Consider the following 25,498-nt stretch of genomic DNA (forward strand, 5'->3'; position numbering starts at 1 on the left):
AGGTCCGTCGGGTGGGAGGCCAGGGGCTGGGCTGGCCCCAGCCGAGCTGGCACGACCCGGGATCCTGAAAAGCCGGTCTGCTCGGCGCCACGGGGCGGACCTTGGAAACCACCCGAGGTGACTCGAGGTGTCCCCGCGCGGGGGAGCAGCCGGGGAGGGGGTGCGGGGGCCCGGCCGGGGCGGGAAGGCCAGCTGCGCGGAGGGTGAAGGGGGGGATGCACGCGGGGAGGAGGGACATGGTGAGGCGAGGGGGAAAGGGCAGGAGGAAAGGGGGGAAGCGAGGCGAGGAAGGGGAGCGAGCGGGGGAGGGCTGGGGAGGCGGGGAGGCGGCAGGGGGCGGAGTCGCCGCAGCGGCCGGCGGGCGGCGGGCGGAGGGAGGGGGTGTGTGCGCGGGTCACATGGTCGCGGCCGCCCTCCCCGCCCGCGCCCTCGCTGCCGCGGCGCGCCGGCTGCAGGAAGCCTCCGCGCCGCCGCTTTTGTTGTCAGGGTCCCCGCGAGGAGCGCCGCTCGCCCGCTGCCGCCGTCGCCGTCTCTCCCTGCAGCCCGCTCCGCGGCCGCCAGTCCCGGGCGCCCTGCCCGCCCCACCCATGAGGAGGCCCCGCGACCACCGCTGCCTCCAGCCCGGGGCGGCGTGGCGCTGAGGAGGCGGCGCTGCCCACTCTGCGGGAAGCGGGCGGCCTCAGCCCCCTCCCCGAGGGCACCATGGAGGTGAATGCGGGTAAGAGCCGGGCTGCGGCGGGTCGGGGCCGGCGGAGGGGGCGCTCGGAGCCCCTCGGGGCACTTCCGAGAGCGCCGGCCAGGGGTGTCCGCAGCGCCGCGGGGTGGGCTGCTGCGCGCGGCGATCCCGCCGGGGGCTCGCTCCCCGTCGCTCCCCGGGCCGCCCCGCGGCCGCCCTCCGGGTTCCCCGCAACGCCGCAGCGCGGCTCGGCGGCGCCGGCCCGGCCCCCCCCTCACATGGCCGGGCCGCGCGAGCCACGTGCGCGCTGTGTTTACGTTCTGCGGCGCGCGGGCGCCGGTTGGCTGGGCGGGCGCGTGACGCGCCATTACATAATGGGCGCTGAGGCGGCGGCGGCGGGCGGGGACACGTGAGGCCGCTGGGCTCCGTGACCCACATTCCCCGGGGCCGCAGGGACACGTGGGGGCGGGGGCGCGCGCGCGCGCTGGCGGGGACCGCGGCGGCCTCCCGGGAGGCCCCGCCCTTTGGAACCCTCGGAGCTGTGACGTGGCCGCGATTCCCTCCTCCCCCGCGGGGTGGTTCAGTGCGGAGGTGGCCACGCGCGTGCGCGCGGGAGCGGGCCGTGAACCCCGCGGGCGCGTGGCCCTGGGGCGGGCGCGGATGCCGCAGTGCTCCGGCCGCTGCCCGCACGGCGGGGAGGTGACCCCGATGCGCGAGCCGGGGCGCAGCCGGCGGACGGGCCGCAGACCTTGCGGCTGCTGAGCCAGAGCTGCGGCGTGAGGGCGCGCTGCGGGACAAAGGAGGCGCTGGGGAGCGGCGTGGGGCGTCCCGCACCCGAGGCCCTCCCCGAGTCCTGGGTGCCTAGATCCCGAGCCACGCCAGGCAGCTGGGACCACAGCCGCCCTTGTTATGAGGCTCCTTCACTGTTTAAAAGAGATGTTTTCCTCCGGGACGCGACCTGTCGTACATAGCTTAAGTCATAAAAACCGGCTTGAAAAACCGTTTGGGCTGGGAGCCTTCCCGCGAACCCGTCCCGCGCATCACTAATCATGCAGCTCGGGAGCGTGGTCGGGGTGACTCAGGCGGCCCCAAGCGCCCGAGACCTTCCGTGAGGCTGGGCGTTGTTCATTTCAGTTAATTTGTTCAAACCCATAGGCTGCTGACCTTGCTTGAACCTGATGAACAGAGTTTGGCTTTATACGTCTTTTCTTGTTACATTTCCTGTTACCGTGCCATGGAACAGTATTTTACTTCCTTCCCCCCTTTTGCCTGCCCGTGAATGATGGCCTTTATACCTGAAGCCAATGAGGGTGCAGAAGCAGCCCGTTTTTATTAAGTTGTATGCTGTAAAAAGCATGCCTTGGTAGCAAAGATGTTGTGAATTTCCCACCAACAGGAAAAGTCACTTTTAATTACCAGTGGGCCTACTTAACCTTTGAGGCTATTTTAAAAAATTGGGTAACTTTATTATGGAATTAAACTCTTACTTGATAGGATTTGAAGGTGATCGGGTTCACCCTCTTCTCACCCAGCCTTTAGCATGAATAAATTCTTCCAACTTTGCAACCTCATAATATGGGCAGGCTCAGGTGATTAGAAACATTTTCTCTGGTTTGAATCTTCCTGGAACAATATCACTTATCTTAATCTTGCCTTTTGAAGCTCCCACTATAAAACTTCCTTTGGAGGACTGTCCCCCCCTTCCATTTCCAATTCTCATCTTGATTTTTGCACAGTTTTTTTTGCTTGTTTGTTTTTTCCCTGATCGTCACCCTTGTTGCCCTTGGGGCTGTAGCACCTATAAAATGAACAGGCTTCTGTGGAAATGGTTGGACAGTTACCAAGTTTGGGATTCTGCTGCAAATGAATTCTCTGGCAGACTTAGTGTTTTAATGTAGCATATTGCTTTGCTGACTCACAGTAACCTTGCGATCAGTTAGGACCTTTTCATGTGAACTTTTGAAGCTAGGTTTTATCCATTGTGTGGGTAATTGACTTTTAAGCGTAGCTGTTTGCAGTAGTCTTTCTTTAATTTTCTTTTGTTTCTTTTGGCTCCAAGTTCAAGCTGTCACAAGCTGTTGGTATATTAACCATTTCTGTCATCTGTCTGTCAGAGGGAGTTTTGATAAGCATTCCCTTTAACTTTCTTCAAATTGTAAATGTTAATTACAGTGGAGCCAAATTCATTGCTGACTGACACACCTCAGACCCTTCCCTTTGGATTGATATCATTGTATTAGTCAGTACACATTCAACCAGTGACCATTTCATCTAACTGTCCTATAATTCATGACACAGTGTGTCTCTGCCCTCTCCATGACTATTACATATGTGAAAGAGAAGTGGTAGAAATTGACTCATACATTTTTGTCACAGATAGGTTTGGATTGTGTATACTTGATTCTTTAACAAGCCTACATAATCTTTGAGGATATATGTACTACTTGGTGGTCCTGTCTTCTTGGGGGTGAAGGCGATATTGTGTGGATCCACTTGGTTTGCAGTGGTATAGGGTCATAGCTGGCGGAAAAGGGCAGGTGTCAGCTGAGCTTCTCAATTTTATCATTGCACTTTCTAAATCTCGTTGCTAGTGATTGTTGTGATTTTTTTCCAGATACTAGATTATACTTGTCGTCCCCTTCCAGCAATTTACATGGAGACAAAAACCACTATTTAAAAAATAAGACCTACTCTCTTTTTTGTCACCCCATTGTTTGTTATTTTAAATAATCTCTTACAGGGCACATCACTTGATTCATGTATTCTTTTAAGTCCTCACTTATTGTCACCTCAGCTGTTTGCCTCTCATGATCTCTGCCCTTTATAATGCTCTTGTGTGATCCTCAGCAGTTCACAATTATGTATATGAAAATGCTCACATTGCACTGGAATGGTTAAGATAGCTGTTTCCCCAATTGGCCTATAAGGCTTTTTAGGGAAGGGACCACGCTGTTTTCTAGAGCCCTGACATTCAGGACACAGTTGGAAGTTAAGTGTTTCAATTAGATTTACTCTACCATCCTGTGAGTAGAAATTATTAATAACCTTTAATTATTTAATTAATTTATTTTTAATCCTCATGCGAGGATATTTTTTCCATTGCTTTTTCAGAGAGAGTGGAAGGGAGAAAGAGACACGTCGATTGGTTGTCACCTGCATGTGCCACAGTTGGGTCAGGGATCAAACCCGCAACGAAGGCATGTGCCTTTGACCAGAATTGAACCCAGGACCCTTCAGTGGGTGGGCTGATGCTCTAACCACTTAGCAAAACTGTCTAGGGCTGTTAATAGCCTTTTAAAATGAGAAAAGCTTCTTGATGGTAAACATAATTTTGATCTAAGTTACAAGGCAAAAAAGTATAGTCATGACTTGAACTCACCATGCATTCCAGGATAGTGGGCAGTGGAAGTGGGAGGGTTTTGATGATAGGCAATCCTAGAATTGGGGTAAGAAAAGCCCAGTATATGCAGGGGCAGTGAGTGCTTCCCAGTAAGACAAAATTGGGTATTGACTTCTGGCTTGTCTGAAGTTGACCACTGGGTAAGCCCTAGCCTGGGAACCTGGCCCAGCTCCACAGTCCTTTTCAACTAAAAATAGAGAAGACTGCCTCAGCTAATTTTAGCTTGAGGCATCTAAGAAGTATCTTCTGCCTGTTTCTGAAGGTGTTGGGATATGCTGGTTCGGGGATTTTGCCTTTCTTGCTTTATCACCAGAAACTCTGTGTGTAAAAAGCACTTTAATAATTCTGATTTATGAGCACCATTTCATTTCAGTCTTGTAATAACTGGTTTATAGAAAATGACTCAGGTTTAGAGAGATTGAAATTGACTTGCTTGCCGAGGTCTTCTCAGTAAGAGATAATTGTCTATCCTCGAATTAGATAGCCTTAACTTTCAACCCTGGCCCTGCCACTTAGTAATTGTATTACTTAACCTCTCTGAGCTCTGAGTTTTTCCATCTGTAAAATGGGATACTGGAAAGTAATTCACAGGGTTCCTTTGAAGATGAAATGTGATGTGAAATTGTGTCATTTCATTCTTGACATTCATTAGGTAGTCAGTGACTTGTAGTTTTCACTTGCCTTTCTTCATTGGATTGAGGAACTACTAGATGTACATTCTAGGAAATTAAAATTTAACCCGTTTGGGTTGCTAATGATCATGTTGGTAGGTTGGTGTTCTGGTAGCAAGTGTAGATGCTGTAAGACAACTGAATTAGTGTAGAAGGTCTTGCTAGGAGAATATAGCTGCTTCTAGATGGGTCATCTTTGATTCCATGGTGCCTGGCACCAAATTCTTGTTGTAAATTATTGTTGAACTCCCAGAGATAGGAATAGGATCTTAACTGGATTGATAATAGCTCAGTAATTTTTCTTTGGTTTGATTTTGGAGCTTTTGCAGACGAAGGTGTGTTTTGGGTTATAACAATACCTTCCATTTCCTAGTCAGTGCTTTAAATTAGTTCTTAAGCTATCAGGATAGCTCTGATTTCTAAAAAAAATTTTAAGTTGAGGTAGTATGAAGACCCTGTGAATATAAATGGCTAACTCAGATGCTGGCCCTAGGAAAGTCTTCTAAGGAAAACCATCACTTTCTCGTCTTTTATCCTCTTGAGATCTTGGGAAGTGAATTTACTACCTAAGGCAGTAGATTGGAAAAGTTAAATAGCTATGAGACCTTTGGGAGTTTATTCAGGACTAAGGATAATATTTTTCTTTTTATCCTACCTGAGTGCAGACACGTGTTGAAAAAGCAGCAGTTTGCTAACACCTGGAATTTCTAATGTGAACATCAGATTTCTAGTTTTATAGAAACAGGTGGCGTCATAGTTTTTACCTGGGAACATGACATTTGATGGTTTCCAGTTTAAAATTGCTACTCTTTGGATTTGTAGCATATTAAGGGTAGTCAGGCAGTTATGTCAATGAAAACATCAATCTGTAAAACAGTAGGTCAGTTTATGATTGAAGTCACTGGTTATAGCCATTCTTAAACTTCATGGTGCAAAGAATTGCCCGAGGAACTTGTTAAAATGCTCATTCCTAAGGGGGCCTTCTCTCCTCTGGGCAGGGCCTTGGAAATGTGTATTTTGGAAAAGCACCGGGTAGTTTTGATAATATACATTTTACATAATCTCCCTGGATAATGAGAATCAACTCAAAGTTAGGAAGCTTTTTCTTCTTATGTTTGGAGTCTTAGGACCTTTTATATTTTAATATCAGTGGTAGATGAAATTTCTGCTGTTAAAACTACCCTTGGTCAGTTTTTCTTCCATAGAGCACAGGTGAAGTAGTTGGCTTTGTGGCAGTGGTTCTCAGACTTTGCTGTGCATCAGAATCACCAAGGTGGTTAAAATTCCTGATTCACTAGATCTGGAGTGGAACCTGAGAACTTGCATTTCTACCAGATTCCCAGGTGATGCGGAAGCCCCTGGTCCAGGCACCACACTTTCAAAATGACTGGTTTATAGGTAGGGACCACATTGCAGGACAGATATTAATTATCAAGCTCTGGCTTCATTCTGGGCAGGTGATAAGTACATGCTAAGAGCATTTGGGAAGTGGGTCAGACTATATAGAAAGAGCAGGTTCACACCTCCAACCTCAAGACTGATACAGTGCACATGCATAATGAATGGAAAGGTGGATGGGTTAAGACTCAAGTGCACGTAGTTGCATTTATGCATATTAAATTTGTGTATGGTGAACATTTGTGTTTTTCTTGGCATAGTAGGCACCTGTCTAGAAGGTTGTAATCAAACTTCCTGAGAGTTGTGTTTGTGCTTCACTTCCCAGGGGCTTGCCAATCTGGAATATAATAATTGGTACATAAATACATATCTGGTATCCAATTTCAACATGACAGACTAAAAGTGACTAAATGACTAAAATTCCTCTGGCTGTTTTTTTCTTCTCTGTAAATGGAAATGTCTTTCTGTTCTTTGGAATTGTTTTGGCCTCAGTATTTTGCTGAGTGCATGTATGTCTCTGTGTGTGTTTTAAATGACTTATAAAATGTGTCTTTTATCTAAAAAAAAAAATTGGGGAATCATTTCTTTTAAGCAGAGAAAGTTTTATTTCAAAGTGAATGCTTAATTCGCAGTTACTACTTTGGGAATGTGCAAAATTCTCCACTTATTTCTTGGTATAGTCGTCTAGATTGCTGTTAGAAATGCCTTGTTTTACTGGCAGCTTCCTAGAAATGTTTTATACTGTTTGGGCATCTGTCCATGTTATTAGACATGGGCTTCACAAAGGCTGAGAAGTAGGTCTTAAAAATATTTATGGCAGGTTTATTACCTAAAGCACGTATAGAGAATTGAGAGATGTTGTCTGCACAGCTAGGTTTATAGTCTACTTGAGAAATAGATGGAAATGGGTAAACAGTAGGGTTGAATAAGAGCTCAGGACAGAGATGGAAGAGATAACTTGGCATCTGTGGCACATTGAAAAAGCCAGTAAATGTTCGTCAGTGATGGAGGGAAGGGGAAAAGAAACCACGGTAGACCTTGGCAGAGAAGATGAGAATTACTTGTTTGGCCTGGGATTTGGAAAAATAATGCATTTGGCTATGAGGTTACTCTTGCAACATTTTATCTCTTCGAGTGAAGAAGTTTGTACCCTAGGAATAACTTTAAATGCTATTTCTTAACCTGCAAGGTTTATGGTCTCTAAGACGGCAAGGCCAGTTTTCAGAGGGGTTGTGGAAGTTAAGTTGATGACATTGTGAATAGTGTTTGAGAGTAGTTCCGTGAAGAGCGCAGTAACAAAGCCTTAATGTTAAAATCTCTGATAGCCTGCGTTTTTCCTTCTAGCCTTTTTAACATTTACTGTAGTCAGAAGAACAAGTAGTGAGTCTGGATTCCTTAAGAGCTGTTTAGAGATGGATAAGTGTGTCTGCAAGTCAAGTAGATGGAGAAGGGAGAGTGGAACTGGGGTTTAGTGATGATCATAGAAGTTTTCAGGGAGCATCAAAACAGATTCTGGGAGCAGCAGCTATGAAGGGTCCTCCATTTTGAGAAAAATTACTTTATCCAGAATTCCAAATGCTCCATCTGTTCTTTTTTTTAAAACATGTCTTTATTGATTTCAGAGAGATGAAGGGAGAGGGAGAGGAAGAGACATCAATGATGAGAGAGTTATTGATTGGCTGCCTCCTGCACCCCCCCCCCCCACTGGGGATTGAGCCCGCAACCTGGGCATGTACCCTGACCGGGAATCAAACCTCGGTCTCCTGGATCATAGGTCAATGCTCAACCACTGAGTGACGCCAGCCAGGCATTACATCTGTTCTTGATTAACCTGTGTTTTAGCCAAGTGATGGGGGAGGCAATTGATGAACTAATTGTTTCTAGAATTGTGTCATATAAAGGTATAATGAAGGAGACAAAGAGAGGACCAGAACCAGATATCTTCACTGCCAAAACAATTTGTTTAAGCTATATAGTCACTCAGGAAGGTTTTTCATATTAGGAAAAGATGGGAAATGAAAAACTGGATCTGTGTGTGCTAGTAACTAAGCCCTTGTGAGAGCCTTCTCACTTTTTAAGTCAGTGGGAATTATATGGGCTTTCAACTTTGTGGAAGCAGGAATTACAATAGGAGATAAGGAAGTAAGTTATTTTTCCTTTTGGGATAAGCTGATATTTAATCAGTAACAAATTTCTAAAGTTAGTGACTTTACTATTCAGATTTGCAAAACTAGAAAATATTATGTATCTAATTATCTGATTTCTCTTCTTTTCTAGGAGGTGTGATTGCCTACATTAGTTCTTCCAGCTCAGCCTCTAGCCCTGCCTCTTGTCACAGTGAGGGTTCTGATAATAGTTTCCAGTCCTCCTTCTCTTCTGTTCCATCTTCTCCAAATAGCTCTAATTCTGATAACAATGGTAATCCCAAAAGTGGTGATCTCTCCAGTATTGAAGGCATTCTGAAGAATGATCGAATAGATTGTTCTATGAAAACAAGCAAGTCAGGTGCACCTGGGATGACAAAGAGTCATAGTGGAGTGACAAGTAAGTTACTTTAGTTTTCTTTTTTTTAAATATGCTTTTATTCATTTTAGAGAGAGAGAAACATTGATTGGCTGCCTCCTGCACACTCCCTACTGGAGATCAAGCATGCAGCCTGGGCATGTGCTCTGACTGGGAATTGAACTGGTGACCTCTTGGTTCATAGTTTGATGCTCAACCGCTGAGCCATGCTGGCCGGGCAAACCGTGATGTCTTTTGATTTGTTAATTTGGTGTAAATAATTTTCTTTTACACAATAAAAGTATATTTGTATCTATTTAAAGTACTTACAAATTGAACAAAATAAAATATTCAGTTGGATAAGAAAAACAGTTGAAATTTTTCCCGTCTTCACTTTTGTTTCTGTTTGTGCCTTAGAATTTAGTGGCATGGTTCTACTGTGTAAAGTCTGTGGGGACGTGGCATCAGGATTCCACTATGGAGTTCATGCTTGTGAAGGCTGCAAGGTAAAGCATGCTTTTGTTTCTTTAAGCTATTGATTCTGGGATTAATAAATTGGAGTTAAGATTGCCAGTTTCCACAGTGGATAGTCGGGGAGGAGGAGAGAAGCAAGCTGCTCCTTTTTAAGTGTTAAGCATTTTTGTTTAAAAATATATTTTTATTGATATCAGAGAGAGGAAGGGAGAGGGGGAGAGAAATGGAAACATCAATGATGAGAGAGTCATTGATTGGCTGCCTCCTGCACGCCCCCTACTGGGGATCGAGCCACAACCTGGGCATGTGCCCTGACTGGGAATTGAACCTCGATCTCCTGGATCATAGGTCGATCCTCAACCGCTGAGCTACACCAGCCGGGCAAGTCTTAAACATTTTATGTAGTATCTAAACATAACTTGTTTTGAAAAATATATTTTTAATTCAGTGAAAGTATTTTTTAAAAGCTTTTGATCAAAATAAATTTGCTATCTCACTCAAATTTAATTATGGTATGAAACCAAGTGCACAAATTCTGTTTATTAATGTGTCAGGTTTAATCCAAACTTTGAATAGCCCTTATCGGATATGTTGTCATTCTGCCACGTCAGGTACTAGGAGTTGGGAATAATTCCTAGATACTTACAAAAATGTATCTTTGGAAGTAATGCTAAGTGAGTAAAAGAAACTTGGATATAAATTGAGTCCTTGGGAAAGCTCATTGTATTTGTAAATTTAGATGAATATTTCTTAGAGTATCTGTCAGATAATTCCAAGGGAGATAGTCTATACCTCCTACTTATATCCAGGGACACTCTCTTTCCCTTTTTAAATCTGGCACACTCTTTTCTACTGAGTATTGAAATTAACATGGCCAAGGCAGATGCTCCTTCTGCTCTCTGACTGAAGGCTAGAAGCAGGAATCCAGTTTGGCAGGATAGTGAATATACATGATGAAAGAAGAAATATTTTCTAGGGTGGTTCTGAATGAATTGTGATTTTGGTAGGTCTTAATGGCCAGGTCACTTAACAAGCTGGTCTGTATTTTCTATAGATGTGGCATGCATCCACTGTTTTAAAAATTATTTAAACAGCATTTTTTGTTTTCCCTCAAAAATGTGATGTGATTATGGGGCAGGCATCATTCTCACTTTATAGCTAGAGAAACAAAAGCACAAAGCAATGAGTCAAATTGTGTATTCTTGATAAATACACATACTTGTTCTCTACCCTCTTTAAGGTAGTCTAACATATATTGTCGTGTCCCAAGTATAGTATTGCAGTAATAAAATATAAAAATGTGTCCTACAATTACTAATATAGAGTCATAAAATGTGTGGTTAGGTATGATATTCAAGGAAGCTGCAGTTAAGATACTTTTGGTAATAGTGTTCTTGACTTTTCCATTCTCCTTGAAACTGTTAAGCTGGAGATCTTTAAATACCTATCACAGCACATGTGCTCAAATTGTTTAGTGAAAACAGTTATCTGTAGCCATCTAGCTGGGAACTGTCTTTCCTTGGATCATTAGTTGGTCTGTGGGTGTGGTATGACACTTACCTGTTGCTGACAGGCAGCCAGGAACATCTGGTATATATAAGTAGGCCTTGCTGGTGTCAGCAGGTAATGATCCAGGAAAAACCAGGCTCTACTAACATAGTCCTTAGTTCCAGTGAAGAGATTATAGCTATGGAGCATATTTTTATGTCAACTCTTTAAAAATAAGCCATATTTCAAGAGCTTTGGAATTTGTATGTGATTAAAGTTGAGCTGGAAAATGTGGCTGCGGGCAGGGGCTGGTAACAGGGTAAAGTGTAGTACAAGGGATGCTTGGAAAGCAGCAAGATTCTGCAAAAGGAAGAAGGAGGTACTCACTGATACTACTAAGAATCTAGTTAAACCCCATATGTCAAGATTGTATTTCCCTCGGTTCTAAGCCAAAATTATTTCTCAGGTGTAGCTAGTAATACTGGATAGTTAGGGGTTGGGGGTGGCTGCTTATAAGGAGTTCATCTGGATGTTTTTAAATGAATGGGTACATCTTCCTTTGTTCTTAGGGTTTCTTTCGGAGAAGCATTCAGCAAAACATCCAGTACAAGAAGTGCCTGAAGAATGAAAACTGTTCTATAATGAGAATGAATAGGAACAGATGTCAGCAGTGTCGCTTCAAAAAGTGTCTGTCTGTTGGAATGTCGAGAGATGGTATGTTTCCAGTTTAAAGAGCGTTCTTTCTTAAAGCATATGGAGCTTAGCTTTTATTCCTCAGCATAAACTAGAGCTGTAAACCAGTTACCAATGGCCCTCTCGTGCTTAGGGTGATGCAGGTTTTAGAAAACACATTTTAATGCCTTGTAGTTTGCCAAATTCATTAAAGTCAAATTTTGGCCTCAACATCCCAGGAACAGCTTTTGGCTCACTTCTTTTTTTGTTGGTTCTTGTAAAAAAAACCCATTTTTTTCTTTTTTACCCTGTACAATTTGAATACTTCCCCCCCCCTAAAAAAGGTTTAGTTTTTCTTGATGTAGGAATCAGTGGCTCTTTCTCCATAATTTCTTAGCATTGCTGATGAATCCATTTCTCTTTATGTGAACTATCTCCATCACTTTCTCAGCCCTGAGATAATGTGCTTTTAGGGTATAGATTCTGAATACATTGAAAGGAGATGCAAAATTGAAAGAAACACCAGGGTCTGGAGCGGAGGAGGTTGCTCAGTTCTGGCGTGAAACTGAGCAACAGAAAACAGAAGTTGTGGTAATTTGGGGGACTGTTAGTATTATCTGTGGATGACCTCACTGGAAGATTTGACTCTTCTATTGTGTCTAGGGAGAACATTTGTGGATAGTCTCATTCTGTTCTGTGTAATATTACAGAGGAGTAGGAGGTTTTCAGAGGGATTAATTTAAGTGGGGTTAATTAAGATTTGCTAAGAGTGAACCTCATATTTAGGGGGAGGGTCATTTAAGCAATTCCTTAGGTAACTCTAGTATCTTACCGACCCAGAAATGCAGTATTGCAATAAGGAGCTTCTTGAATAACAGATTTCAAGAAAATGAAGTTTGGGATTTTTAATTGCCTGGAAATTTTTTATAGTACTAGAAATAGGAATCCAGAGTTGATGGATATTGTGATTGCCCCAAGAGAATAAAAATGGCTATCATTTGTAAAGGAGAGGGAGTAGAGGTGTAGAGTGTGAAACATGATGAAATTGTTTGTCTGATAATGTCCCAGAGGCACTTTGATTAGTAAGGCTTTTTTGCTGGGTGAGTATATTGAATTTTTATTATCTTTGTGTAAAAGACTAGAAAGAAGCTTTTTTCCCCTTTCCCTCTGGGATAGGAACGTTGGAGACATATTCTAAGACTAGCCTCTAAAATAACGGAGGATGAGTGATTGCATGTTTATTTCATTGATTTTAATTAAAATCCAGCAAGTTGATTTTTCAGTAACTGCATTTCTGTTGACTGTGTTTTGCTGTGTCTTGGGAATAAGGTTATGAAAGTGAATTGACAAGGGTCAGATGCTCAGGGATTGACTGCCTGTTAGGTTCCACTAGAGTTAACGGATGCAGGTAGCCGAATCCACGTGCCTTTTTAAGAACTGAGCCTTCAGCCTTGTTAATAAGGTGCTGTGCAGTCCTGCTGGTCTGTTGCAGTCTCTGGTTTTCATTAGTTAATTTCAAGTTTCTTAGATTTTGCTTATAAAACACCCGAGAGGTAGATCATCTTAGCTTTGTTTTTGGAGAAAGGGGAAACGTCTCCCCCTCCCCTCCCTTTCACTTCCTATGGTACATCAAAAACGACTAGTAAGTTTAGAATAATTTGTGTTAGAGACATGTAGATACTCTTTACTTGTGTGACTAGAGGCCACAGCTGTTAAAGATAATTTTGTGTTATTTTTCTTTATAAACAGGTCGTATTTAGAATATAGATGTTAAATATCTTTTTCTTCAATAGCTGTTCGGTTTGGTCGTATTCCTAAGCGTGAAAAACAGAGGATGCTAATTGAAATGCAGAGTGCGATGAAGACCATGATGAACAGCCAGTTCAGTGGTCATTTGCAGAATGACACATTAGTAGAACATGAACAGACAGCCTTACCAGCCCAGGAACAGCTGCGACCCAAGCCCCAGCTGGAGCAAGAAAACATCAAAAGCTCTCCTCCTCCCTCTTCTGATTTTGCAAAGGAAGAAGTGATTGGCATGGTGACCAGAGCCCACAAGGATACCTTTATGTATAATCAAGAGCAGCGAGAAAACTCAGCAGAGACCATACAGCCTCAGAGAGAACGGATTCCCAAGAACATGGAGCAATATAATTTAAATCATGACCGTTGTGGCAATGGGCTTAGCCATTTTTCTTGTAGTGAGAGCCAGCAGAATCTCAATGGACAGTATAAGGGGAGGAACATAATGCATTACCCAAATGGGCATGCCATTTGTATTGCAAATGGACATTGTATGAACTTCTCCAATGCTTATACTCAAAGAGTATGTGATAGAGTTTCGATAGATGGATTTTCTCAGAATGAGAACAAGAATAGTTACCTGTGCAACAATGGAGGGAGAATGCATCTGGTATAGTGAAATCAATTTTTTTTGCTCACCTCGTATCAAGGAAAACTTTGAAGGTTTTCTTCTATTTGGGGAATATACCAAATTCAAGGGTGGGAGGGGGGTGTCAGAAAACCCAAGAGATTTACAGAATCAGTTCTGTGCAGTATTTTAGGTCAAATACTTTTAATAAGCATCATTTGTTGAATGACCTAATTTCACAGTTAGGTACAAGCATGTGATTTCATTGATACTTTGGCAGTAGGATTTTATGTAAAATATGGATCATGCAGAATTAGTCCTTTAATTCTTAGAAAGCCCTTTCAAAATTTAAGCATTCTAATTAATCACTACTTTACTAGCTTTGGGGTTTTCTCTAAGGGCTCATCTTTTAGCTTGCCACAGTCAGTAATTCCTTGATTTCTATGGAAAGAGTTTTCTTTAACCATTATAAGGAAAAAAGGTCTTTGGATATAGAACATGGATGTTTTACTGTGTGAGATTTTAGGAATATTTTAATAGGCAGCTTCTAAGGATTTTCTCAGACTTCATCCTATGAGATGAATTAATGTTCATATCATTCAAGTTTTTTCATCAAATACAACAGTCTACATGAAAGTACAGTGTTTATGTTCAGCCAAAATTTCATCAAAAGCATCAGTACTGCACCATTTCCAGTTTAAATCACGAGGTCCTTTGATAGTGCTTGGTATTTTCCACAGCCAGGTAATTAAAGCCTTTTTTATATTTTCAAAATAGTTTACTATACCCCAATTCTTATGTTAGATTTTTTGGTCACTTGCGAGTATTTGATCCCATGGATCTGAAAGGTGACCTTATATTTTCTTAGATTTAGTGGCTGCCTTAAGGAGGGAAAAAATCACGGTTACAGAGTCATTTCATTTCTAGATCTCTTCGATTTAGTGGAAATTTAAAGGCTGATTTTACTAATAGAGTTTATAGTGCATACTTCCTAATCTTTTTAGTGCTTTTATGCCTTCTTTAGCTTCCTATTTTTTCCTCCCCAGTCCTCATTGAGAAGTTGTATCTCCAGTCATTGCTTCCTAATTGACTAAGTGGAGGTCAGTGCTCACACCATTAGTTATAAAATAAATGGTTAGTGACCCTTTTAAAAAGTGAGGCTTCTCTCTTTTCCTCTTTGAAATTACGACATTGTAATTGTGCCCATTTAGAAAAAAGTGAGTTTTGAAATAATAACTAAATGTGGACTTGGGTTCTAGGCCTGTGACTTCTAGGTGTACTTGGATAAGTCACTAAACTTCTTAGCGTCTCCTTTTCTCATCCAACAAATGGAATCATAATATCTGCTGTAACTAATAGGATTGAGAATCAAGTAAATATGTGTGAACTTTTTTTTAAAACCATGAAGTCAGCATAAGGTGGCAACAGTATTACAAAATAAACTCTTCAACCTGTGCAATGGGTTCTTGAAATAGCTTGTTATAGATCTCATTTTCACTTTTGGCTGGCTCTTTCATGGTAACAAGTTAATTGCTGCTTAAATTAGGTTGCTGTGAGGCTTTCTGTCATAAGGTAGAAGAGCTAAAGAGAAGGTGCTATTAGCATCTCAGGGTTATTTTCACATCGACATTTCCAGTGATTAAGATGCCACTTCTGAAATTTCTTTACCACCTCTCACAATTTAAGAGTGTTTCTGTTTTGTGCATGCTAGGTTTGTCCAATGAGTAAGTCTCCATATGTGGATCCTCACAAATCAGGGCATGAAATCTGGGAAGAATTCTCAATGAGCTTCACCCCAGCAGTGAAAGAAGTGGTGGAATTTGCAAAGCGCATTCCTGGATTCAGAGATCTCTCTCAGCACGACCAGGTCAACCTTCTAAAAGCTGGCACTTTTGAGGTAGGTTTTGCTAATCTTGAGTATGGGTCCAGGGCATGTAGTATTTTATCTTCATGTACATTTTACTTTTTTTCTGAATGAGTACTTATAGTCCAGAGGCTGAAACTACCAACAAAAGAATGACCATCTCAGGATCTTGAGAAAGAGACTAGGTAAATGCAGTTATTTAGGACTTGAAATATAAATGCTCTGTATTCCCAGCATATGAACTTCAGGTTCTAGTATTGCTTTTAGATGTGGTCTTGGTGGATCCTGCAGAGTGGTGGACACCTACTGAAAGCCTAGCCTGGAGTTGACTATGTACAGAATACGAAGGGTAAATAGAATGTGGTTTTTGTCTTTTAGGAGATTGTGGAATACAGGATGGGGCAAAAGTAGGTTTACAGGTGTTCGTATGGAAAATAATACAATAATTAGTAAATAATAATATGAGAATAACTTGTGTTTTGTGCACACAACTGTAAACCTACTTTTGCCCCACCCTGTATTTGGCAGATGTGTCAGACATCTCTCCCGTTGCAGCTCAGATTTTCTTGGCCTCACCTCCAGAATCCATGGCTACTTTTTCTACTCCAGCTTCTCTTGCTGTGATTCCTTCTTCCTGGGCTTGGGGCAACTCCTGTTGCCAACTTCACTAGGACACACACAGTGCCTCTCCTTGTGCTTAAGTTAGGTGCCTAGGTGCCTCTCACCTGACTGCCTCATGGCCTCCCTGTTGATGCTGAGGTGTGAGAAGCCTCATGACTTGCTTGGAGCTCATTTATGCGTTGTTTGAAACGTAGGTGGGAAGTTGATGTTTGGTGGGTGAAATCTTTGTTGGGGGGCGGAGTAGGGAGCCATTTCTGCCTAATGGTCCCACGTGATTGTTTTTAGTTGTTGTTGATACGTGGTGGCCGGCTCAGTAAGTACTGCTAATTGCTCTCTTTGCTTCCCTGTCCCATTTCCTTTTTTCTCACTCTTGTTTCCACATGTGCCAGTGCACACCCCATATAAACTTTTGCCTTAGGCTCTGTTTTCTGAGGCACCTGGCCTAGAATAGAGAAGAAGCCATATTCATGAATGAAATATCAATGGTGTGATTCAAAAGTAACACCTACAGGTTAGGATTTTCAGCATAAATGAAAACATTACACTTAAGATTTAAAGCCAGAAGGTGAGTCAGTGATCAAGTTCAATTCACCCATTTTTGAGGGTAAGTAACTATGGCCCAGAGAGGTGGAGAGACTTTTCCTGGATTACCAGTAAATTTGTAACAGGGCTAGATACAAACCCCTAACTCCACGACTTGTGTTCTTTCCTGTTCTTTCTGCCTTGTGATTTGCTTGGGATTACTGTGTTCGAGGCAGCACCATCTTCATAGAAGACTTGGCCGCTTTTGGATTGTCTTGGGTAAAACAAGTTTTTGCTTGGGAGCATTGCAAAGAGAAGGTGGTTCAGTGTTCCGCTGAGAGAAATATGTGACAGATGTCACCATTTAGTATAGTGGAGGGAGTGCTGTGGGTAAGCAGTTGACTGGTTTGGTTCAGATTTCGATTATAACTTGGTGTCTAGAACATTTTTACTACTATAAATAGTTTTCTTTGTGTATTGTCTCTTTGGGCTATGATTTCTTTTCTTTTCTTTTTTTAAATATATCTTTATTGATCTCAGGGAGAGGAAAGGAGAGGGAGAGAGAGAGATAGAAACATCAATGATGAGAGAGTCATTGATAGAGCCCGCAACCCGGGCATGTGCCCTGACCGGGAATTGAACCCCGATCATCTGGATCCTAGGTCGAAGCTCAACCACTGAGCCACGCCCGGCCGGGCTGGGCTATGATTTCTTGAAATGGTCTAATTAGAGTTCATCGGCTGTGTTTGCCTTGGCTACATTTGGTGTTTTGATGTTTCCAAGTGTTGCTGTATTGAAATATTGCTCTTTTTACTTAGGGCTTAGAGACCATGAGATATACTTGGTAGCTTAAAGAGTTTCTTTAATGCCTTTGGCCAAGGCCCAGTTTCAAATTTCTTGGCATTATTGCCTGCTTTAATTTTGTATTTGCATTTCAGAATCTTTATTGATAGAGTTGCAGGGTATCACAGGACTTAAGTATTTTGCCACTGGTGGCTAGAATTTTTTTTAATCTTCTTGGAATATTTATTGCTTTGGTGAGAGCTTGCCTTAAAGAAATGATTTGGGGTAAATAAACTCAATTTTTCCCTTACAGCTTTCTTTTATATGTAGAATGTTTCTTAACTGACTTGAGTGCTGAGGCAATTCTTAGCCTTGCTATTGAACTTCTCCAAATACATGTAAGTCGTCTTCTTTTTCCAGGTTTTAATGGTACGGTTTGCTTCATTATTTGATGCAAAGGAGCGTACTGTCACTTTTTTAAGTGGAAAGAAGTATAGTGTGGATGACTTGCACTCAATGGGAGCCGGGGATCTGCTGAACTCTATGTTTGAGTTTAGTGAGAAGCTGAATGCCCTCCAGCTTAGTGATGAAGAGATGAGTTTGTTTACAGCAGTTGTCCTGGTATCTGCAGGTAAGCAAGCTGGTTCAAAACTGTGCCCCATCTAGAATATAATGACCAACTAGGGAGAAGGTGGCAGGTTAATGAGGTTCCAGCAAGCTCTGTGGAGGGAAGGAGGCCTTAAGGAAGATGCTAAGCAATGTCAATCTGTTATTTTTGCATAATTATTTTTAAATCATGGCAGTGAAAGTCAAAAGTGCTATATAGTAATAAAATGATGTTTAGAGCTGGGCCTCATATTTACTACTCTTAGTCTAGCTCTTGTTAATGATTTTTTATGAGTTTAAATCATTATTTTATTTTTGGAACATTGCGTTTCTCCAGGTAGGTGGTTTTAATATGAATCTAAGTTTTAATTAAAATAATATGTGCATTACTTGTTGGAAGTATCAGGATGTATTAGTGTGGTTTGTTACAACAGTTGGTGAATTTTCAGTTGTAGGCTTTCACCCAGCTTTGCCACTGAATTTTATGTGTGACTTGGGTATAAGTACTTTTATCCTTTTGGGTCTTGGTTTTCTCATCCTATGCAAGGCAAGGATTGTATCATGTGAGCCTAGCATGGGGCCATTTACTGTTTGAATGAGTGACCAAGATTTTTGAATCCTAACATTTAATATTTACTTATGAGAGTCATTGATGATGTTTCTCAATTTCCCTACCTTGCATTGATATTGCTGTTATTTTTGATCAAAGTATTTCAATTTAGACAATAGCTATTAAGGTAAAGATTACTCCCAATAGCAAATTTGAAATCGAGACAGTACTTTCCTGGGGACATATAAATAACTGCCAGCCACTTTTAGGTATCACTAACTTTATTTTAAAACATTTATTGAGAATTTTATAGTATATGACATACTTAAAGCTTCCCATTTGCTTCCAACTGTATAAATATGCTGGGCACTGTGAAAGTATAAGTTGTGGCCTTGGTTATTTGGCTAAACTATAAATCAGTAACTCTTAAGAGAGTAAGTTCTTTGTGTATTGTAAAGGGACCTCTACATCAGTGGTGTAAGTAAAGACTCAGGCCATTTGGAAGTGTAATTTGGCTACTTTTTCTGATCAGCTCTACCTGGGTAGCTAAAAATGCACTTGGGACATAGGGATAGTATGGAAGGAATGGAAGGACTGTGTCAGGAAAGGGATACCTGCTCTCTCAGTAACCTTGTAATGCCTCTTGTACTTTACCTTTTTACAGTTTCTTGATAAGTAATTAGTAATGGTTTGAGTGGACTTAAGATTAGTGAATCTATTATTGTGAAACTAAAGATAATCCATATTTGTTAATTTCTTTGTCTGATGAATATGCCTTATGTGTTAGGTGCTCAGGGGAAGACAGAACAAGCATTAAACCACAAATTTGCTCTCAAAGTATTTATATTCTATTTGGAGAGACAGAAGTAATACAGACAGCTTCATCTACTAAATGGTGTGGTTTTGACTGAGGTAAATAAGAGTTACAGGAAGGAAGATGGGCTTTGTGGGGAAGATGGAGGTGGAGCTAGAATTTGAAAGGTGAATTTTTAGGTTTTCCCAGCAAAAAAATCTTGGAATGGTGTGGGAAAACACGAGGTAGGGCAGGGGAAGGGCCAAACCTGATGTGTACGTCAAGGAAGAGGGTCCAGAAGGCTTACAAGTTAGGGAAGGACCAGGTCATGGAATGGCAGCTGTGAGAACTAAGCAGAGAAGTAATAACTAAATGGGACAGCAGAAAGTCAGTGGAACTTCCTCTGGAGAGGAATGACCAGGCACGAACAAAGTGATGCTTTAACATCACTTCTGCGTTATGGCAGGTGGATTAGGCAGGTGAGTCACTGGAGCTGCAGAGTCAGGCTGAGAGGCTTGGAATAACTTTAGGTATGAGGCAGTAGAGTGAGTGCTTCTGAAGTGGGCTGTGGCAGGGGAGGTGGAGGAGGAGGGCTGCTTCCCGAGATACGCAGAGGGAGGACTGGGGCCGGGGTGAGGCAGAGCTCCGTGCTGGGAACTGGGCTATCTTCATTTACGTTTCCTTCATAAGAATTACCATACAGTTCAAATCAGTAGCCACCAACTTGTTTCTTTTTCTGTAAGAATTGGCACATAGTGATCAGATTTATTAAATGGCATCTGTGAGTCTATTTTCATTTTTTTCTGCATTTAGAGTTAATCACACCTCTTCCCTTTACTATTAAACTTTTAGTCCGTGTCCTGAGTATTTGTTTTGCACGTTACCTTGTTAAGCTGCCAGTAACAGTGGAAGACTGCCTCAGTCTCCTTGTGAAAATGAAAAGAGGGTGTAAATGGCCAGAGAATTTTGCTTCCTTGGAGAAGTCTTTTTCTTATTAATTACAACTCCCTGTACTGGGAGCCATTGACTATTTCTTGCATACTACTGCCTCCTATTGTAAAGGGAAGAAATAGCCCTTGCTGATGAAAAAAGTCAGTGGGCAAACAACATAGGTTTGGCAAATTTTAAGATACTTTCTTTTATTGCTGTTTTTACACCACTTATTAACACTTGTATGATGAGCTTAATAAACACAGTATGCTAAATGAAAGTGAATACAGGTTAATTTAACTAAGTATTCAAGTTGCATGGCATGTTAGCTATCTATTACTGTATAACCAATTACCCTAAAACTTAGTGGCTTAAATATGTATACATTTACTTCCTGCAGTTTCAGAGAGTTAGGGATACAGGTATGGCTTAGATGTGTGCCTCTGGCTCGAGGTTTCTTAGGAGGTTGTAGTTAGGCTCTGGGTAAGACTGTGGCCTCATAGGAAGGCTCTACGAGGAAGAGTCTGCTTCCAGGCTTATTCATATTGTCGTTGGTAGGATTCAGTTCCTTGCACGTTGTTGGACTGAGTGCCTCAGTTCCTTGTTGCTTTTGGCTGGAGACTACTCTCAGTTCCTTAGCATGTGGGCCACTCCATAGGGCAACTCACAGCATGGCATCTGGCTTTGCAAGTGCCTAAGATGAAAGCTACAGTTGTTTTGGTAATCTGATTTTTTTGTTTATTAGTGGTGAGTCAGGAAGTCTAGCCCACTCAGGGGAAGAGGGGTGGTAGATACACAAGGACCAGGATACTAGGATGAAGGGATCATTGGAGGTTCTTTTAGAGGCTGCCTGCCACACGTGGTAACAGACAAATGTGGTTGTATTCCATATGAGGTGAAAATGTATTTCTCAACTACACTTTTCATTTTATTTTGCTAATAAGGAGCAGTTGAAACGAGCAGATGGCATCTAATGTTAAAAATCAGAACCTCTAGTTTTTTTGTGAACAAAAATACTTAAGCACTAAACGATTTTGATTTATCAAGTGTACTATGTGATGTATATCTTTATAATAAATAGCTACAAAAATTTGCCATTGGGATTTTAAAAACTTTGTCAATTATCTTTTGCCTGTGTTCCAATGTATAAAACCTTGTTTTGAATTCATTAATGAGATTGATGAGCAAGAATTACATTTATATTTAATGTTAATAACGTATTCTCTCATTCCTGTTTCTCTATTCCTTACTCTCCATTAGATCGATCTGGAATAGAAAATGTCAACTCTGTGGAGGCTTTGCAGGAAACGCTCATCCGTGCACTAAGGACCTTAACAATGAAAAACCACCCAAACGAGGCCTCTATTTTTACAAAACTTCTTCTAAAGTTGCCAGATCTTCGATCTTTAAACAACATGCACTCTGAGGAGCTCTTGGCCTTTAAAGTTCACCCCTAAGGCCTTTGTTGTTTAAACATGAACTGAGTCATGCTAACTGTACATTTTGTGCTAAAATGCTTATTTATATGTGTATACTGTACCATATGTGGAGATACAAAACACCTTTAAGACAATACAAGATTGTAGGCTATCTCTTAGTCATGCAGTAGCTGTTTGGATTGAGATTTTTTCCAGCCATGATTAGACAGTGACCGCATTTCCCTGATAGACCAATCAGCTGTGTCGCACTTAAACTGGAGAAGTTACAGTGAATTATAGTTACACTGAATGTTAGACACTTTCATCTGCCAAAACCAAAAACTATTTTGATCTCCCTGTGGTATACATACAATGCGCAGTCACAAGTATATGAGGACTTAAAAATTAATCCTTTGTGGTAGAAGTTCTATTGTATGATAGAAATTTGATTTTACCACAAGACTATTTGATCTGGTAATTGGAGACTTTGTAGGTTAAGAGATTTCCTTGTCTGTGTTTTACTCTGCCACTGTTAAAAGTATGACCCCGGGCAGGTTACTTGGTTATGGAAAATGAGAATTGATAGTGTTCCCAATGCCCCATCTCACAGAGATACTAAAAATGTAAAGCATATTTACCTCTTGGGAGATAGGCACTATGTAAATAAGGTAAAACTTTTTGTTACTATAATTATTCATTATAATAATCTTTTCTGATTTGTAAGCATTTCTTAGAAATCCTATCACAGTCCACACCAATCTGTTATTCAGGGTTCCTACATATGTGTGTGGTGTCATTCTGGCACACACATAGTCAAAGTTTATGGGTACATCAGATACATAGTATGTGTACATAATATGTATGTGAATATAGTTATACATAAATATATTTCTTCACAATATTTTAAACTGTGAAGAACTTTATCATACAGTAAACTTAAAACAAGAGGTGTCAAAAGACCCAAATTAGGTGCATTTTACCTGTTGATGACATAACCATTGCTTTAAATGTTTAGACAGTAGAATATTGAACTTACGCTCTATTTTTGTTTAAGCAACACTTAATGTAAAAGTGCAACAGGCAGTCGAATCCAAATTTCAAAGAATATGTATTTTAGAGTTCATCTTTGGTAAAGCGTGGTTCAAGGTACTAGTAGTTTAAAAGTTTAGTCAGATTCTTACCTTGAACTAAAAAAGGTAACATTGCTGCCCCTTATACACATGCTGCAGCTTGATCATAAATACTTTGATTCTTTCTGGAGAACTAGCCAATGTTTAAGAAGGTCAGTTAAGATGTTGGCGTGTGTGCGTGCGTGTGTGCATGTGTGCGCCCCGAGTCTACTTCCCCCCACTAAATAACACTACAGGGATTTTGTCAAATTAGATTCACCTATAATTTGGAAAATCATTTAGTATGTGACCTACAGGTTTAGAAGTGGTATAGTCAAAAACATTTCATTCACATTTCTAATATTGGGCTTTATTAAATAGGTAAGATCAACCTCTGTTTATGGGAGTAGGAGAAATAGCCAAAGTTGAGGATTTTACGTATGTTTTTCTGTTTCCCTAGAAAATAGCAGTGGTTTTTTTTTTTTTTTTTTTTTTGGTAGGGTGTTAAGGATTGCCTTCTATATAATTTTTGGATTATATAAATTTGCAAAAAGGAAAAGAACCCACTTTACTGTACTCAACCTGTTACTTTAATGACATGTGAGCAGAATGCCTTATTTTGTAATCTTGTTTAACTTGTTGCGATGGGTAGTTGAATTCCTGTGGCACTAGTTAAGTAAGTTAAAAATAAAGTTAAACCCTCTCATTATGAAAGAGGAAAGGTGATGGTGATGTCTGTAATACAATATAAACCATAATTGTGATTTACCTTAAATAGGTATGACTTTTATGGGATAAACAGTATAGTTTTTGTGAATTATTTACATGATAGCATTATCTTTTTATAATTTTTCTTTCTAAGATAAATGCATAGTTTTATTCTATGGGGAATAGAAACAGCTTTTTGAAATAATACCGAAAACCTCAAAGATCATCTTGATTCTTAATTTTTGCCTTTTACATAAGCGTCTTTATAACATGTATCTTTAAAACAATTACTAAGTCTTTAGGAATGTGTAACCAGAACTAAGTTAGTATTGCCTATAAAACCTTAGTTAGGTTCAATATATACATGTATACTTCGATGTATAGGTATATAGATTTGCATTTTGTCTTGTACAATTTTATTTGAATGAATTCTTCCTGTAGGTAATGGGAAACAAAATGAATAGTTCATATGCCACTCATAGCATTTCTATATTTGAAAATAGCCCAACATTGGAACTTCTAATTCTAAAATTAAACCAGCAGTCTATTACAAGCACATTCTTTGATTGGGTCATTGGTTATAAACTTAGTAAATACAGAAAAGACAACCAGTTTTAGGAAACTTCTGAGTCTGGTGGGACACTGTTGATTAATATTGTACTGTATGAATTAAGTGATGCTTTAACTCTCATTTTTACATTTTAAAGTTAAAATATGGGCATTATGTCAGCAAACTTAAGGGCATTATGTCAGCAAGCTGAAATGTTTTTCCCCTGTGCTTTCAATGTGTCTACACGATCTGAGAAGACAATTCAAACTTGTAGAGAGCAGTAGCTGAGGGGGAAGGGGTAACATCTAGGAATGCCGCTCTTCTTGTGGTGGTGGTTTAATTACAGATTAAAAATTAGAAGGACATTTCAGAGGAATAAGTGTATAGCTTTCATATCTACATTTCAAGAAATTACCATTGTAACGGTATGATTTATTTTATGTAAACATCATTGCAAGGCAAGGTGTAGAAGCTCAGCTAGATTTATTCCTGTGCACGAGAGTAAGTACCTATTCAATTACTCTTTTTCTTTTCCAATATAAAGTTTGCTGAATGTACAAGAAGAGTTTATCACTTAGGATATAGAATTTTTTTTTAGGGGTTGGGGGGTGGGGCTCTGTCAAGAAATGACCTATAAACAAAGATGATCTTGATTTGATCTGAAACAAAACTTGAAGCTGTTCTTGAACTAACATGGAAAAATAAAATGGTTCTTCTAAAAAAATGATAGAAATATATTGACAAGATACGAATTAGGTTTATTTTCTACAAACTGTTATTGATGACATGGATAATACCTTCATGTTTCTGAAAAGTAATGTGTACATGGAGGGAGGGAATAATAAATATTATTTCTAACCAAGTAGTTTCTGGTATCCTTCTATCTCGATGTTTTTGTAAGAGCATTTATAATTTAACTTACTCCTTTCCCCTGAACATAGCAGAATCTCTTATGTAAATCTCTGATTTAGTATAGGGGAATGTCTATATGCAGAGCCTTTTTTTTTTTTTTTTTAAAGAAGGTTTTAGAGTTTAGAGATTCCCAAAAGGACTGTTGCCGTTTTCTACAATGCCAGCTGATAGTGGTTCACTGTATCTGATAAGGTGGTCTTTCTAAAGACTACCTTAGGTTCAATATATACATGTATACTTCGAAGTATAGGTATATAGATTTGCATTTTGTCTTGTACAATTTTATTTGAATGAATTCTTTCTGTAGGTAATGGGGAACAAAATTAATAGGTCATATGCCACTGTTTCTGGGAAGGAGTTGGTGAGAGAGGAAGGGGGTATGTGATTTAGTGAAGAATCAGCCTTGGCCATGAATGGGGTAAGGAGCCCCGCCCCCCCAATCCCTTCGCTTTCCTAGTGGTGGTTGCCATGCTAGAGAAG

At 40.8% G+C, this 25,498-nt stretch overlaps 1 protein-coding gene across 2 annotated transcripts; it reads left to right on the top strand.

The window, feature by feature from the left end:
- Positions 1-97: 97 nt before the first annotated feature.
- Positions 98-24,964, top strand: NR1D2 (nuclear receptor subfamily 1 group D member 2). Of its 2 annotated transcripts, none has more exons than XM_081159545.1 (8): positions 98-117; positions 8,423-8,689; positions 9,065-9,153; positions 11,179-11,323; positions 13,075-13,694; positions 15,364-15,549; positions 17,863-18,073; positions 21,582-24,964. In XM_081159545.1, the coding sequence occupies exons 2-8, from the start codon at positions 8,632-8,634 to the stop codon at positions 21,776-21,778; spliced, it is 1,506 nt and encodes a 501-aa protein (XP_081015671.1). In that variant the 5' UTR covers positions 98-117; positions 8,423-8,631; the 3' UTR covers positions 21,779-24,964. The 2 variants fall into 2 exon arrangements, with proteins under 2 accessions (XP_081015671.1, XP_081015670.1); XM_081159544.1 differs by lacking the exon at positions 98-117 and adding an exon at positions 401-718.
- The last annotated feature ends 534 nt before the right edge of the window (positions 24,965-25,498 follow it).

Source organism: Miniopterus schreibersii (assembly GCF_964146895.1).
Source record: "Miniopterus schreibersii genome assembly, chromosome: 15".
Lineage (NCBI taxonomy): Eukaryota > Metazoa > Chordata > Mammalia > Chiroptera > Miniopteridae > Miniopterus > Miniopterus schreibersii.

Excerpts from the sequence above, each read along its gene's own strand:
- NR1D2 (XM_081159544.1), top strand. Across the intron at positions 13,695-15,363 it reads ATGGAGGGAGAATGCATCTG|GTTTGTCCAATGAGTAAGTC; the intron begins GTATAGTGAAAT and ends TGTGCATGCTAG. Across the intron at positions 18,074-21,581 it reads AGTTGTCCTGGTATCTGCAG|ATCGATCTGGAATAGAAAAT; the intron begins GTAAGCAAGCTG and ends ACTCTCCATTAG.